The sequence below is a fragment of the Anomaloglossus baeobatrachus genome, chromosome 4 (assembly GCF_048569485.1).
Source record: "Anomaloglossus baeobatrachus isolate aAnoBae1 chromosome 4, aAnoBae1.hap1, whole genome shotgun sequence".
In the NCBI taxonomy this organism is placed as follows: Eukaryota; Metazoa; Chordata; class Amphibia; order Anura; family Aromobatidae; genus Anomaloglossus; species Anomaloglossus baeobatrachus.
Window position 1 is genome coordinate 267,515,306 of NC_134356.1, and position 15,214 is coordinate 267,530,519.

General features: G+C 46.3%; 1 protein-coding gene across 5 annotated transcripts in view; it reads left to right on the forward strand.

Annotated features, from left to right (window-relative positions):
- Window positions 1-15,214, forward strand: part of SRGAP1 (SLIT-ROBO Rho GTPase activating protein 1) — a 233,729-nt gene that overhangs the window by 56,632 nt on the left and 161,883 nt on the right. Inside the window, exon 1 of one of the 5 annotated variants that reach the window (XM_075344820.1) lies at window positions 4,330-4,462. The exons of 3 other annotated variants lie outside the window; for them this stretch is intronic. In XM_075344820.1, the coding sequence (XP_075200935.1) occupies window positions 4,417-4,462 (46 nt within the window). In that variant the 5' untranslated portion in view covers window positions 4,330-4,416. Of the gene's footprint in view, window positions 1-4,329; window positions 4,463-15,214 lie in introns of those variants that run through there. One more of the 5 variants, XM_075344821.1, reaches the window with a different exon arrangement.

Sequence of the window (15,214 nt, forward strand, 5' to 3'; positions counted from 1 at the left end):
CTGCTCCGAGCTCTGCAGAGCTCTCAGAGCATGTTTTAGGACCCCGTCCTCCTAAACGGAGACGCAGGGACCCTTCTCCTTCCTCGTCCCACGGCTCTGATTCACGAGCTGAGGTGCAGGGCGAGGAGGATACTTTTACTGTGGGTTCAGACGCTACCTCTATGTACCCCATTGACTTATCTGAGGGTGATGCGGATGTTAGTGATTTGATTGCATCCATTAACTCTGTACTGAACCTCAATCCACCAGTGTCAGAGGAACAAGCCTCTCTGGTAGAAATACACCAGTTTACCTCTCCTAAGAGAGCTAGGAGTACGTTTTTTAACCACTCCAGTTTTCAGGCCACTGTTTCCAAGCCCAGGGCCTGTCCTGACAAACGCTTTCCAAAGCGTAGTTCTGATGACCGTTTTCCCTTTCCACCTGAGGTGGTTAAGGAGTGGGCTCAGTCCCCAAAGGTAGACCCTCCGGTGTCTAGAATCTCAGCCCGGACAGTCGTATCTGTGGCCGATGGCACCTCTCTTAAGGATCCCACTGACCGCCAGGTTGACCTTCTGGCCAAATCTGTATATGAGGCGGCAGGAGCCTCGTTCTCCCCCGTCTTTTGCAGCAGTGTGGGCTCTTAAGGCAGTCTCTGCCTCTCTGGTGGAGATACATTCCCTCGCCAGGGACTCTATACCCGAGATGGTTGCCTTAACTTCCCAGGCTTCTCACCGCACGGCGGTGGCTTCCGCTAATTCTCTCGCGATCCGCAGGATCTTGTGGCTTCGAGAGTGGAAAGCAGACGCTTCTTCTAAGAAGTACCTTGCTGGGCTACCCTTTGCTGGGTCCCGGCTGTTCGGTGAACAACTGGATGAAATTATTAAGGAAGCTACTGGCGGGAAGAGTACTTCCTTGCCACAAACTAAAACCAGGAAACCTGTCCAGGGCAGGAACCAGTCGAGGTTTCGTTCCTTTCGTTCCTCTAACTGGTCATCCTCTAAGCCCTCAGCTTCGTCCACTACCTCAGCCAAGGATCGTAAACCCAACTGGCGCGCGAAGCCGCGTCCTCAGAAGAACGGAGGAGTCGCTGCCACTAAGGCAGCCTCCTCTTGACTATCTGGCTGCGCCAGCAACGTCCTTGGTCGGTGGCAGGCTCTCCCACTTTGGCGACGTGTGGTTTCAACACGTCTCCGATCAGTGGGTGCGGGATATCATCTCCCACGGCTACAGGATAGAATTTTCTTCCAGCCCGCCAAACAGATTTTTTTCTGTCCGCTCCCCCCGGCTCCAAAGCCGCTGCCTTCTCACAGGCCGTGGCATCCTTGCAGGCCAACGGGGTAATTGTTCCGGTTCCCGCCCGGGAACGGTTCAGAGGTTTCTACTCAAACCTCTTCCTAGTCCCCAAGAAGGACGGTTCCTTCCGGCCCATCCTGGATCTCAAGCTTCTCAACAAGCATGTTCAGGTGCGGCGCTTTCGCATGGAATCTCTGAGATCGGTCATTGCCTCAATGACCCAAGGAGATTTTCTAGCATCCATCGACATCAGAGATGCCTATCTGCATGTGCCTATTGCGGTTTCACACCAGCGTTGGCTACGCTTTGCTATCGGAGAGGAACATTTCCAATTCGTGGCTCTCCCCTTCGGGTTAGCCACGGCCCCTCGTGTTTTCACCAAGGTCATGGCAGCAGTGGTTGCGGTCCTGCATCTCCAGGGGTTGGCAGTAATCCCCTACCTGGACGACCTTCTAGTCAAGGCCTCATCCAGTGCAGACTGCCAGCGGAGTGTCTCGCTCACTCTCGCCACGCTTGTTCAATTCGGGTGGCTTGTCAATCTGCCCAAGTCCACTCTGACCCCGACCCAGGAACTTACGTACCTAGGGATGCAATTCGAGACTCTGCCGGCACTTGTGAAGCTGCCCTTAGTCAAACAGCAGTCCCTTCATCTGGCGGTGCGCTCTCTGTTGAAGCCCCGCCGTCATTCCATCAGGCACCTCATGCAGGTGCTGGGTCAGATGGTGGCGTCAATGGAAGCGGTTCCCTTTGCCCAGTTCCATCTGCGTCCCCTGCAGCTGGACATTCTCCGCTGTTGGGACAAGCGGACCTCTTCCTTGCACAGGCTAGTGGCTTTGTCGCCGCAGACCAGGAGCTCTCTTCAGTGGTGGCTTCGGCCCCTCTCTCTGTCACAGGGACGCTCCTTCCTGACTCCGTCCTGGGTGATCCTCACCACGGATGCCAGCCTCTCCGGCTGGGGAGCAGTATTTCTCCACCACTGAGCACAGGGCACTTGTACTCCGTCCGAATCAGCCCTCTCGATCAATGTGCTGGAAATCAGGGCTGTTCTTCTAGCTCTCGTAGCCTTTCACCACCTGTTGGCGGGCAAGCACATCCGAGTCCAGTCAGACAACGCGACAGCGGTTGCCTACATCAATCACCAGGGCGGGACTCGCAGCCGCCTGGCGATGTTGGAGGTTCAACGAATCCTTCAGTGGACGGAGGACTCCAAGTCCACCATATCCGCAGTCCACATCCCAGGCGTAGAAAACTGGGAGGCCGATTATCTCAGCCGTCAAACCGTGGACAGCGGCGAGTGGGCCCTGCATCCGGCAGTGTTCAGGTCAATCTGCCGCAAGTGGGGCACTCCGGAAGTGGATCTAATGGCATCCCGGCACAACAACAAGGTCCCGGTTTACGTGGCTCGCTCCCACGATCCCACGATCCTCAGGCCTTCGCAGCGGACGCGCTGGTTCAAGATTGGTCTCAGTTCCGTCTGGCCTATGTGTTTCCCCCTCTGGCTCTCTTGCCCAGGGTTCTGCGCAAGATCAGAATGGAGGGCCGTCGGGTCATAATCATTGCTCCGGACTGGCCCAGGCGAACTTGGTACCCAGATCTGCTCCGTCTGTCCGTAGAAATGCCGTGGCATCTCCCGGACCGCCCAGACCTTCTCTCTCAAGGTCCGTTTTTCCGCCAGAATTCTGCGGCTCTCAGATTGACGGCGTGGCTCTTGAGTCCTGGATCCTGACAGCTTCAGGCATTCCTTCTGAGGTCATCTCCACTATGACTCAGGCTCGGAGGTCTTCCTCGGCCAAGATTTACCACAGGACTTTGAAGATTTTCCTGTCCTGGTGTCGCTCTTCCGGCCATGCTCCTTGGCCGTTCTCTTTGACGACCATTCTGTCCTTTTTACAGTCCGGTCTGCAGCTAGGACTGTCCCTCAATTCCCTTAAGGGACAGGTGTCGGCTCTGTCGGTATTATTCCAGCGGCGTATCGCCCGACTGGCTCAGGTGCGCACCTTCATGCAGGGCGCATCTCACATCATTCCTCCTTACCGGCGGCCTTTGGATCCCTGGGATCTTAATCTGGTCCTCACGGCCTTACAGAAACCCCCCTTTGAGCCTCTTAAGGAGGTTCCTTTGTTTAGACTTTCACAGAAAGTGTTTTTTCTAGTAGCCATAACTTCTCTCAGGAGAGTCTCTGATTTGGCTGCGCTCTCTTCGGAGTCACCTTTTTTGGTGTTTCACCAAGACAAGGTGGTTCTCCGTCTGACTCCGGAGTTTCTCCCTAAGGTGGTGTCTTCTTTCCACCTTAACCAGGACATTTCATTGCCTTCCCTTTGTCCGGCCCCTGTGCATCGCTTTGAGAAGGCGTTGCATACCTTGGATTTGGTGCGGGCGCTCCGAATCTGTGTCACGCACCGCCGCTTTTAGGCGGTGCACCTCACTTTTTGTGCTAACCACGGGTCAGCGCAAGGGTCTCTTGGCTTCTAAACCGACCCTAGCTCGTTGGATTAGGTCGGCCATCTCTGACGCCTACCAGTGTTCTCAGGTGCCCCCTCCGCCAGGGATTAAGGCGCACTCGACCAGAGCTGTCGGTGCCTCCTGGGCTTTCAGGCACCAGGCTACGGCTCAGCAGGTTTGTCAGGCTGCCACATGGTCTAGTCTGCACACCTTTTCGAAGCACTACCAAGTGCATGCTCATGCTTCGGCAGATGCGAGCTTGGGCAGACGCATCCTTCAGGCGGCTGTCGCCCATTTGTGAAGTTAGGTTTTGCCTACTTCTCAGTTCTGTTTATTTCCCACCCATGGACTGCTTTGAGACGTCCCATGGTCTGGGTCTCCCATAAGGAACGATGAAGAAAAAGAGAATTTTGTTTACTTACCGTAAATTCTTTTTCTTATAGTTCCGACATGGGAGACCCAGCACCCTCCCTGTTGCCTCTTGGCAGTTCTTGTTCCGTGTGTTTCACCGGCTGTTGTTGTAGACAGAGGTTCCGGTTTTTCCGAGTTTTACTGTCTCTACTTATGGGTGGATGTCCTCCTTCAGCTTTTGCACTGAACTGGTTAGATTGTCATCCAGGGGGTGTATATAGCCCGGAGGGAGGAGCTACACGTTTGAGTGTAGTACTTTGTGTGTCCTCCGGAGGCAGAAGCTATACACCCATGGTCTGGGTCTCCCATGTCGGAACTATAAGAAAAAGAATTTACGGTAAGTAAACAAAATTCTCTTTTTTATATTGTGTATCCTTTAGAGCTTTACACAGAGGAATCATTGCTCTTAAATGGGTTTTCCAGTACTAGGACAACTTCTTCTGATTCCACACCTTTCCTCCAGGTAAAATAAAGCCTATACTTGTCTCCCATGGTGGCGTGGTGCAGCGGCTCACGTTCTCGAGACTCGCATGATAGTGTGACGTCACGCAAGCCTCACGGCCAATCAGCGCCAGCTTCCTTCTCCCCGTTTTTGGACACAGGAGCAATCGACAGTGAGCGGCAGCCACAGCTCTCACTTCCTGTTGATTGACTCGTTTGTCTGAAGGTGGGGAGGCAGAAGCCCGCTCTGATTGGACGCGGGACCCGCGTGATGTCACATGAGCCATTACACCACTGAAACCGCTCCAGCCACGGAGGTGAGTATAGGATTTGTTGTTTTACATGGGGGAAATGAGGAATCAGAAGATGTCCTAGTAGTGGAGAACCCCTTTTAAAGTTAGTCTCAGCACAAAATGAATACTCAAATGAATCACAGGTGCTCTGTGCACCCCTCGTTCAGCAAAAAGGTCCATATACTTTTCCACCTATCTCTCCCTTTTCTGACTTCTGAAAAGCCAGAGCTGACAATCTAGGAAGATGGAGGCAGGGATGGTGTTGGGAAGGTGCCCTGAACGTTTTGGTCATACTAAAAGTGCGTGTGCTTTGTTTGCACAGTCATTTTGTGCTTACAGACTGCCCTTTAGGGGATATTCCAAACAGCTTTTATTATTGCAGAGATACAGCCAGCACTCATGTTTATAGCTTATTGGGGGATTCTTTCTGCAATGCTTTCTGACAGGTCACTGTATCAAATCTATTTTTTCCTGAGGCTTTTCCTGAGTAATTAACACATTTGTATTATTTAGACCAGATTTGCAGATAATACTTGAGGAAAGAAATGAAGTTCTCACTTTGCCGGTCTTTGGAATAATTGGTACAAAGTACAATCAGAGGACGGGCTGCTCACGTGACCGCTCCTAAAATAGCTCAGACAATGACGTGAAATGTGGTACAGGATATTGCAATGGCAAGCGTATAATGATCTGCACTGCAGAGATGGCGGGGCAACGCATCAGATTCTTAGGACCGCTCTGCCTATCACTACTGCTGAGCATAGCAACTATCGCCTAGGAGACAGCAACAGTCAAGAAGAATGAAGACAAAAAAACTTGGAAAGAAAAGATCCCATTGTCAAAATATTTTGTAAAGACCGTATATGTAGCCTGGAGCTCGAGATCCACAGTACAGCCATTACGATCATAAAGTTTTTATGTTTATAAGAGTTTTAGCTCTTTTACTTATGGTAGATTTTGATGTTTAAGAATTGGGTGTATTTGGGACCTGTCACCTACTCCTGAACTAAAGTTTAAAGAACATTAGTGAAACTTTCTACATTTTACATACTTTGCCTCAATCTGTGGCTTAAAGATTAAAGTATTCTTCCCCCTTGAATTTTTCAACCTTTTCCCACATTTCAGGCTTCAAACATACAGATAAAGATGTTATGTTATGGTGAAGAATCAACAACAAGTGGGACACAATTGTGAAGTTGAACAAAATGTATTGCTTGTTTTAAACTTTTGTAAAAAACGATAAACTGAAAATTGGGGCGTGCAATTTTATTAGTCTCCTTTACTTTCAGTGCCGCAAACTCACTCCAGAAGTTCATTGAGGATCTATGAGTGATCCAATGTTGTCCTGAATGACTGATGATAAATATAATCCACCTATGTGTAATCTAGACTCCATATAAATGCATCTGCTCTGTGATAGTCTGTGTTCTGTTTAAAGCAAGAGAGCATCATGAAGACCAAGGAACACAACAGGCAGGTCAGTGATACTGTTGTGGAGAAGTTTAAAACCGGATTTGGTTACAAAAAGATTTCCACAACTTTAAACATCCAAGAAGCACTGTGCAAGTGATCATATTGAAATGGAAGGAGTATCATACCACTGCAAATCTACCAAGACCCAGCCGTCCCTCAAAAATGTTATCTCAAACAAGGAGAAGACTGATCAGAGATGCAGCCAAGATACCCATCATCACTCTGGATGAACAGCAGAGCTCTACAGCTGAGGTGGGAGAGTCTGTCCATAGGACAACAATCAGTTGTACACTGCACAAATCTGGCCTTTATGGAAGAGTGGCAAGAAGAAAGCCATTTCTCAAAGATATCCATAAAAAGTGTTGTTTAAAGTTTGCCACAAGCCACCTGGGAGACACACCAAACATGTGGAAGAAGGTGCTCTGGTCAGAAGAAACCAAAATAGAACTATTTGGGCACAATCCCAAACGATATGTTTGGTATGAAAGCAACACAGCTTATAACCCTGAACACACCATCCCCACTGTCAAACATGGTGGTGGCAGCATCATTGTTTGGGTCTGCTTTTCTTCAGTAGGGACAGGGAAGATGGTTAAAATTCATGGGAAGATGGATGGAGCCAAATACAGGACCATTCTTGAAGAAAACCTGTTGGAGTCTGCAAAAGACCTGAGACTGTGACGGAGATTTGTCTTTCAACAAGACAATGATCCCAAACATAAAGCAAAATCTACAATGGAATGGTTCACAAATAAATGTATCCAGGTGTTAGAATGGCCAAGACCTGAATCCAATCAAGAATCTGTGGAAAGAGCTGAAAACTGCTGTTCACAAACGCTCTCCATCCAACCTCACTCAGCTCGAGCTGTTTACAAAGGAAGAATGGGCAAGAATTTCAGTCTCTCGATGTGCAAAATTGATAGAGACATACCCCAAGCGACTTGCAGCTGTAATTGCAGCAAAAGGTGGCGCTGCAAAGTATTAACTTAAAGGGGACGAATAATATTGCACACTTCAATTCTCAGTTATTATTTTTTATAAAAGTTTAAAATAAGCAATAAACTTTGTTCAACTTCACAATTGTGTCCCACTTGTTGATTCTAAACCATAACAATTTTTTAATCTTTACGTTTGAAGCCTGAAATGTGGGAAAAGGTTGAAAAATTGAAAGGGGCCGAATACTTTTGCAAGGCACTGTATTTGGACTTTGGGTGATTTGATAAAGATTGAACTGGGGACATTGTCCTCAGTTTAATTTAGATCAAATCACCCAAATTCCCAATGTAGACTACATGGTAGTTTTTTGAAGGCTATAATTGGCAGTCTTAAGTCTTGGCACTCTAAATATGATAGCAGGAAATGTACTCTTGGAAACTAGTCTTAAGAAAGTTGAGTATTCACTTATTAGATATATATAGTCTCTCCAGTAAAGGAGACAAACTAGCACAGCGCCACCTATTGGAAGTAGCGATCCTAAAAGTCACAAGTGGATTTTTAACAATCCTTTGCAATATGACTCAGGATATATATGCCAGATCAGAATCCCAATTTGCAGACACGGTGTTTCGGGGTGCTTGCCCCTCGTCAGTGCAAAGTATGGGGTGTCTGATCTGGCTCATGAGAAAGCTATGTGGGGACCACGGGGGAACACTATTCTCCTTAAGGAGACTGACGAGGGGCAAGCACCCCGAAACACCGTGTCTGAAAATTGGGATTCTGATCTGGCTTATATCCTGAGTCATATTGCAAAGGATTGTTAAAAATCCACTTGTGACTTTTAGGATCGCTACTTCCAATAGGTGGCGCTGTGCTAGAGTTTGTCTCCTTTACTGGAGAGACAATTTGAATATTTCTTAGAGGGGCGTGGCAGCTATAAGTCCCCTTACTTGGCAGCCAGACTGGCTTTCAAAGTCTCCTTAAGGAGAATAGTGTTCCCCTGTAGATATATACAGTTAGGTCCAGAAATATTTGGACAGTGACACAATTTTCGCGAGTTGGGCTCTGCATGCCACCACATTGGATTTGAAATGAAATCTCTACAACAGAATTCAAGTGCAGATTGTAACGTTCAATTTGAAGGTTTGAACAAAAATATCTGATAGAAATTGTAGGAATTGTACACATTTCTTTACAAACACTCCACATTTTAGGAGGTCAAAAGTAATTGGACAAATAAACCAAACCCAAACAAAATATTTTTATTTTCAATATTTTGTTGCGAATCCTTTGGAGGCAATCACTGCCTTAAGTCTGGAACCCATGGACATCACCAAACGCTGGGTTTCCTCCTTCTTAATGCTTTGCCAGGCCTTTACAGCCGCAGCCTTCAGGTCTTGCTTGTTTGTGGGTCTTTCCGTCTTAAGTCTGGATTTGAGCAAGTGAAATGCATGCTCAATTGGGTTAAGATCTGGTGATTGACTTGGCCATTGCAGAATGTTCCACTTTTTTGCACTCATGAACTCCTGGGTAGCTTTGGCTGTATGCTTGGGGTCATTGTCCATCTGTACTATGAAGCGCCGTCCGATCAACTTTGCGGCATTTGGCTGAATCTGGGCTGAAAGTATATCCCGGTACACTTCAGAATTCATCCGGCTACTCTTGTCTGCTGTTATGTCATCAATAAACACAAGTGACCCAGTGCCATTGAAAGCCATGCATGCCCATGCCATCACGTTGCCTCCACCATGTTTTACAGAGGATGTGGTGTGCCTTGGATCATGTGCCGTTCCCTTTCTTCTCCAAACTTTTTTCTTCCCATCATTCTGGTACAGGTTGATCTTGGTCTCATCTGTCCATAAAATACTTTTCCAGAACTGAGCTGGCTTCATGAGGTGTTTTTCAGCAAATTTAACTCTGGCCTGTCTATTTTTGGAATTGATGAATGGTTTGCATCTAGATGTGAACCCTTTGTATTTACTTTCATGGAGTCTTCTCTTTACTGTTGACTTAGAGACAGATACACCTACTTCACTGAGAGTGTTCTGGACTTCAGTTGATGTTGTGAACGGGTTCTTCTTCACCAAAGAAAGTATGCGGCGATCATCCACCACTGTTGTCATCCGTGGACGCCCAGGCCTTTTTGAGTTCCCAAGCTCACCAGTCAATTCCTTTTTTCTCAGAATGTACCCGACTGTTGATTTTGCTACTCCAAGCATGTCTGCTATCTCTCTGATGGATTTTTTCTTTTTTTTCAGCCTCAGGATGTTCTGCTTCACCTCAATTGAGAGTTCCTTAGACCGCATGTTGTCTGGTCACAGCAACAGCTTCCAAATGCAAAACCACACACCTGTAATCAACCCCAGACCTTTTAACTACTTCATTGATTACAGGTTAACGAGGGAGATGCCTTCAGAGTTAATTGCAGCCCTTAGAGTCCCTTGTCCAATTACTTTTGGTCCCTTGAAAAATAGGAGGCTATGCATTACAGAGCTATGATTCCTAAACCCTTTCTCCGATTTGGATGTGAAAACTCCCATATTGCAGCTGGGAGTGTGCACTTTCAGCCCATATTATATATATAATTGTATTTCTGAACATGTTTTTGTAAACAGCTAAAATAACAAAACTTGTGTCACTGTCCAAATATTTCTGGACCTAACTGTATATATTTTGTTCTTTTTTCCAGACCATAAGCTATTGAATTTACTAACAACTTTGTAATATTTGCTTATATATCCTTTTATATTGTTCTTTTTCTCTCTTTCCTCTCCCGGTTTATTTGCTACTGTATACAGATTCCTGTGGTTAACTAGGGGGCTCAGACAACAAAACGTTTCCTCAGTGGTCAGGTTCCATAGAGACTTCCATTATGCTCCAGTGCACACTGACTGTTCTCTGAAGATAGGATACAGCTGTGGGATCTATCTCGGATGTCACACAGCAGGCATAAGTGATGAGAAGAAAAATTCTATAAAGGGGAGCTAAGGAGACTTTACAGCCGAGAGTGGTGAGGGCGTGTAAGAAGAGCCTGCTCTAAGATCCCCATACACAGACTAATTTTAGTTGATCCTGCCAATATTGATGAGTTTATCCAGCACTCTGGGTATTGAGGGCACCATCCAACTGAAGCTGTCTATCTGGCATGTCTAATTTTGGACTGGAGAGTGCTTTGTTTTTCCGAGATCTCTGCCGGCGGCTTATATCTGTTGCTTTCTTATAAAGAATACATGGGTGTTTGGATGAGCTAGTGCTCCTCTATATGTGGGAGATGGCTATCAGCTGGATGATCAGTGTCTTCGGTGGTCATACACCTACAATTATCATCAAATTCTGGGAAAATAAGCTGCATCTGCCAATGAATTGCAAATAAGTACAATTTTACACACTTTAGGAATGTAGAGTATAAGGCACCATACTTATTAGATAATATTGGCCAGTTTGGTCAACTTTATTCTAATTAGGTACAAGCAGATGACTTTGCGCAACCCTGGTCCACAGTACAAATCGGTGCTCTCTGGCCACGGACAGGAGCTGTGCGAATTTTCTGACATTCCACGTTCCTTAGTGTCTTGTTTGATTTGACTGCCTCGTGTGACATTATCTCTGCGCTGTGTGGCATCTAGGTGACTTCGAGCAAGGACAGCACATAACATGAGCCCGGAAGAGAATGAGATTTGAGCAGCTTCTTTCCATGGCCAGAGCCCACTGACCTGGACCGTGGGTTTTCAAAACTATCCACTTATCTTTTGGGGGCCTCCCAATTCTCCTTCAAAAGATGTGTAAGAAGAGAATGATTTGGCCTTTTTTTTTTTTTTGTTCTTCATCAGATAAGCCACAGCCAGGAGTTTGGCAGTGACCCTCTTCCAGAGAACACTTCCTTGCCAAGCATTCCTGTGTATGAGCCATTTGGGAGAAATGGCTTCTTACCTAACTATTGTTTGACTGCTATTGAATGAGTATGGGGGTCCTACATCAATACAGATACATAGAGCATGCCCATTAGATATTTTCTCATACATAAGTGGTCATCTGATGAGGTGCATGGGATACTTGCAGGACAAAAAGCCAAATAAAATATCTAAGAAATAAATAAAATGTCTTGCACAAAAAAAGGTAAAGCCCCGTCACACACAGAGATAAATCTTTGGCAGATCTGTGGTTGCAGTGAAATCATGGACATATTGTTCCATTTGTACACAGCCACAAACCTGGCACTGATTGTCCACAATTTCACTGCAACCACAGATCTGCCGCAGATTTATCGCTGTGTGTAACAGGGCCTTTACCATTCAATCTTTTTTAATTTTACAGTAAATCCAATATAACATAATGGAATGTGTACATGTTTGAGACTTGTCTAGCTCTTATAGGTACCCTTAGAAACATCACATGTTTGTGTGCACGTTGCATTCTGGCTTGACAAATATTCTGCAGTGTTTTGTCACTGTGTGTGCGTTTCAAAATGCATCTAAAACGCTGCGTTTTGGATGCATTTTGGATACATTTTGGATGTGTTCTGAATACTTGCTCTACCATAGATGGGGAAAAGCATCCAAAACGCACAAAAGTAGTGACATGCTGCTTTTTCGAACGCAACGATTTTTGTCAAATATTTGGCATCCAAACCGCTGCGTTTTAAAAACGTGCGCATGGAATTTGCTAACTTCTCATAGACTTTGCTGTGGACGCAGCACGCATGCATTTACCCTGCAGTTTAAAACGCTGCGTAAACGCATGAAAAAATGCAACGTGCGCACACAGCCTTAATACCCATGATAATGAGAAACTTGTATGGATGTGTTTTACCATGTAATTCAAAGCGGTTGTTCACTACTTAAAACTGTTGGTCAATCCTTAGGATAGGTAATCAATGTCTGATCAGCCGGGGTCTGACAATCGGCACCCCCTGCTTGCTGCTCAGCTGTTACAGGTGCCGGCTGCAGGAAATGCCCAGTGCTGGAGCTGCCTTGTCTTCGTTATTTACATCAATAGGAGGCGGATGTTCAGTATTCGGTCGCGGCTACTATCAGAAGACAGGGCAGCTCTGGAACTGAGCATTTTCGACCGCCTGCTGCCGGCACTGAGAACAGCTGACGGGCGGCGGTGCTTGGCATTGGACCCTTGCCGATCAAATATTCATGACCTAAGTAGTGAACAACCTGTTTAAGTGAAACCTCATTTTCACTATTGTTAACACTGTAATATCAGAGTCAATTACCCAGATGTCAGACCATCTAATGAAATAAATTGTCGAACCCCATGTCTGATAGACATGACAATAATATAAATATCGGCCAATAACCTGAATGAGTACTACTCTTGTATTGTTAAAGGGAACCTGTCATCAGAAATTTAGCTATAAACCTAAAAGTTCCCCCCTCTGCAGCTCCTGGGCTGCATTCTAGCAAGCTTCCTATAGTTTTTGTGGCCCCTTTTATTCCAAAATAAATACTTTATAAACTTGTACCTTTTCGTATGTAAATTTCTTAAATCGTCCATGGGGGCGGGCTGCCTGATGTACGTTGCTGTCCTACTGCCGATTTTACGCCGCCCCCGAACGCTGACTTTCAAACCTCAGGACGCCGCCCCTGGGCGCCTGTGGTCCAGCGCATGCGCTGTGCTACTGTAGGGGTGGCGTGCACGTGTGACCGCTGGTGACGCTTTGCGCGGGCACCGACTGCTCTGTCCGCTCCTCCAATCTATTTCCTGCTGCTGAGCAAGATGGGAAGGAGGTGACGTCCGGTCATCTGGCCAGCGAGCAGAACGCTGGAGGAATAGGCGAAAGTGCGGTCACGAGGTTATGGGCGGCACTTGCTGATGACACTCACAGCGCCGCCCATAACCTCGTGCCCGCGCAAAGCGTCACTAGCGGTCACACGTGCACGCAGTGCACGGCACCGCTACAGTAGCACAGCGCATGCGCGGGACCAGGGGCGGCGTCCTGAGGTTTGAAATTCAGCGTTCGGGGGCGGCGTAAATCGTCAGGAGGACAGCAACGTATATCAGGCAGCCCGCCCCCATGGAAGATTTAAGAAATTTGCGTACGAAAAGGTACAAGTTTATAAAGTATTTATTTTGGAATAAAAGGGGCCACAAAAACTATAGGAAGCTTTCTAGAATGCAGCCCAGGAGCTGCAGAGGGGGAAACTTTTAGGTTTATAGCTAAATTTCTGATGACAGGTTCACTTTAAGTGTATCACTGAGCATTACATTACGCCTGTAACAATGCGATACAGGGGGTAGAGGGGCAACATAGGGGGCTCATTTAAGAAAAAGGACCTGCCATAAAGAGAAGCAGTTAGTCACATATTTTTACACAAAATGACCATTGATGGTCTTTTTTTTAAAACCCTTAACTCCATCAAATGGCTAGCCAAGATTAGGGATGATCCTGGGCTGATTCCATCTTGGTTTCAAATTGGAGGAAATCAAAATTGCAAGGATGATGGAATAAATGTTTGTTTTTGGTGTCTTGTTTTTTCTTTTAATCATCTATCAATATATAACATTGAGTGTAAAGCTGAACCTTCATGTTACGGTTTGTGCTTCTTGACGTTTTGTTCATCTTTTTAGTTCTCGCCGTACTGACGTGCATGACCAAACATAGCCATTCAAGCCTCACTGCGAACTGTTCTCGTAAAATATTAACCCGTACTGCTGACACTTTTATGTACTCAATGGTACGCCATTCAGGGATGTCTTCATTTCTTCAGATAAATCTCAATTGATGAACAGTGATGGTATAGGAAACCAAGCATTTGTCTTTGATCCAATCTATTAATATTCCCAAGACTGGCTCTTTAAATGTCTGGGTGTAAATTTGAATGAAAGACCCAATTCTATAAGGGGTATGAAACCAATGTTGTAGAACAATATATAATTTTTTTTATGATTCTATGCCAAAATATACAGTAAAAACAATATACTCTTTTAATACTGTCCTGAAAAAATAAAGTTGAGTTGGCAACCCTGCACTGAAAAACAGAAAGAGGAAGTCCAAGACCTTCCGTGAAACGCGTGATTGCTGAACTTGCCAAGTGCTGCCCTAAACACCATAAATTACTCGGCTTGCTGAGCGTGCACTATGGGATTAAGCAACAGCTGCTTTGCCAAATTTGCTGATCCTCACCCCTTACCTGCCTTTCCATTTCAGACAAAGCTATGCGCCAGCTATAAATTAGATGAATGTTTTTTCCTGAAGCTGTTTTCCAAGTTATATTTACATTTTGCAATAGTGTTGTAAAAATCTATATTTTTGAGAACCACGTTCTTCTTAGATCAGTTGAATAAACGTTTGTGAATTTTTTAAATTAATTGCTTACGGGGGTATTCTCAAGTTTGAGAGTTAAGGCTGCTTTACACCTTACGATATCGCATACGATATCGTATACGATGTGACCCGCCTCCATCGTATGTGCGACACGTTCAATTTGTTGACCGTGTCGCACAAACGATTAATTGCTGTCACACGTACTTACCCGTCCATACGACCTCGCTGTGGGCGGCGAACATCCACTTCCTGGAGTGGGAGGGACGTTCGGCGTCACAGCGACATCACATGGCAGCCGGCCAATAGAAGCGGAGGGGCGGAGATGAGTGGGACGTAAACATCCCGCACACCTCCTTCCTTCCACATTGCCGCCGGGAGCCGCAGGACGCAGGTAAGATCTTTTCATCGTTCCCGGGGTGTCACACACTGCGATGTGTGCTACCTCGGGAACGTTGAACAATCCGACGTTCAATTTTAAGGAAATGAACGACGTGCGTGCGATGAACGGTTTTGCATTCAATCGCACGTAGCTGTCACATGCTACAACAACACTAACGATGCCGGATGTGCGTCACTTATGACGTGATCCCGCCGACACATCGTTAGATTTGTTGCAGCGTGTAAAGCCCACCTAAGCCACTATCTTTTTTGGGATTGGAAATCTCTTCCCGAT